At 35.6% G+C, this 641-nt stretch overlaps 1 protein-coding gene across 1 annotated transcript in view; it reads right to left on the bottom strand.

Annotated features, from left to right (window-relative positions):
- The window catches only part of LOC139295392 (hepatitis A virus cellular receptor 1-like), a 4,236-nt gene extending 3,901 nt beyond the window's left edge, over positions 1-335 (bottom strand). Inside the window, exon 1 of the mRNA XM_070917584.1 lies at positions 287-335. Coding sequence (XP_070773685.1) covers positions 287-335 — 49 coding nt within the window. The remainder of the gene's footprint in view (positions 1-286) is intronic.
- Positions 336-641: the final 306 nt, after the last annotated feature.

Raw genomic sequence — 641 nt, 5'->3', positions numbered from 1 at the left:
TTTAGTCTTTCACACAGTTTGAACACACAACCACGTGTGTTTTAAAGTTTCTGTTTTATCTCAACGAGTAAAACATAATTTGGATGCTCGATTACTGGATCTTAATATCATAGTTTAATAGTAAATATCATATTCATATATATATAATAATATACAGTATATACATATATTCAACAGACTCCCCTCTTTTAATCCAAAACAGGAACTTCTTCCAAAGTCTCAAACAAACAAACAACAATAAAAGCTGTGAACATCTGGCAGTTAAAGACTTCAGGTTGGGACTCACCTGTGACAACACAGACGGAGGTGAAGGTGTGGAGAAGGAGCGACAGCATGTTGTGTTGCAGACAGACAGACAGACAGACAGACAGACGTCTCACTGACTCACTGAGCTACTTCTCTTTTCCATTCATCCTGATATTTATAGACTGAAGTTTCCAAACAGACCTGAAGTCAGAAAAACAACCTTTTATCTTTTCACCAGTTCAGTCAAAACAAACCAGTTTCCAACAAGAGAAACAGTAAAAGTACGAAAACACAGTACTGTGTCCTGCATTCCAAATGTTACAGAAGTAATAGTACAAAAGTATTAGAATCAAAAGGTACTTAAAGTACTGAAAGTAAAAGCCAATATGCAGAAT

Source organism: Enoplosus armatus, chromosome 13 (genome assembly GCF_043641665.1).
Source record: "Enoplosus armatus isolate fEnoArm2 chromosome 13, fEnoArm2.hap1, whole genome shotgun sequence".
In the NCBI taxonomy this organism is placed as follows: Eukaryota; Metazoa; Chordata; class Actinopteri; order Centrarchiformes; family Enoplosidae; genus Enoplosus; species Enoplosus armatus.
Note: the sequence above shows the minus strand (reverse complement) of the source record. Positions and strands in the feature narration are given on the sequence as shown.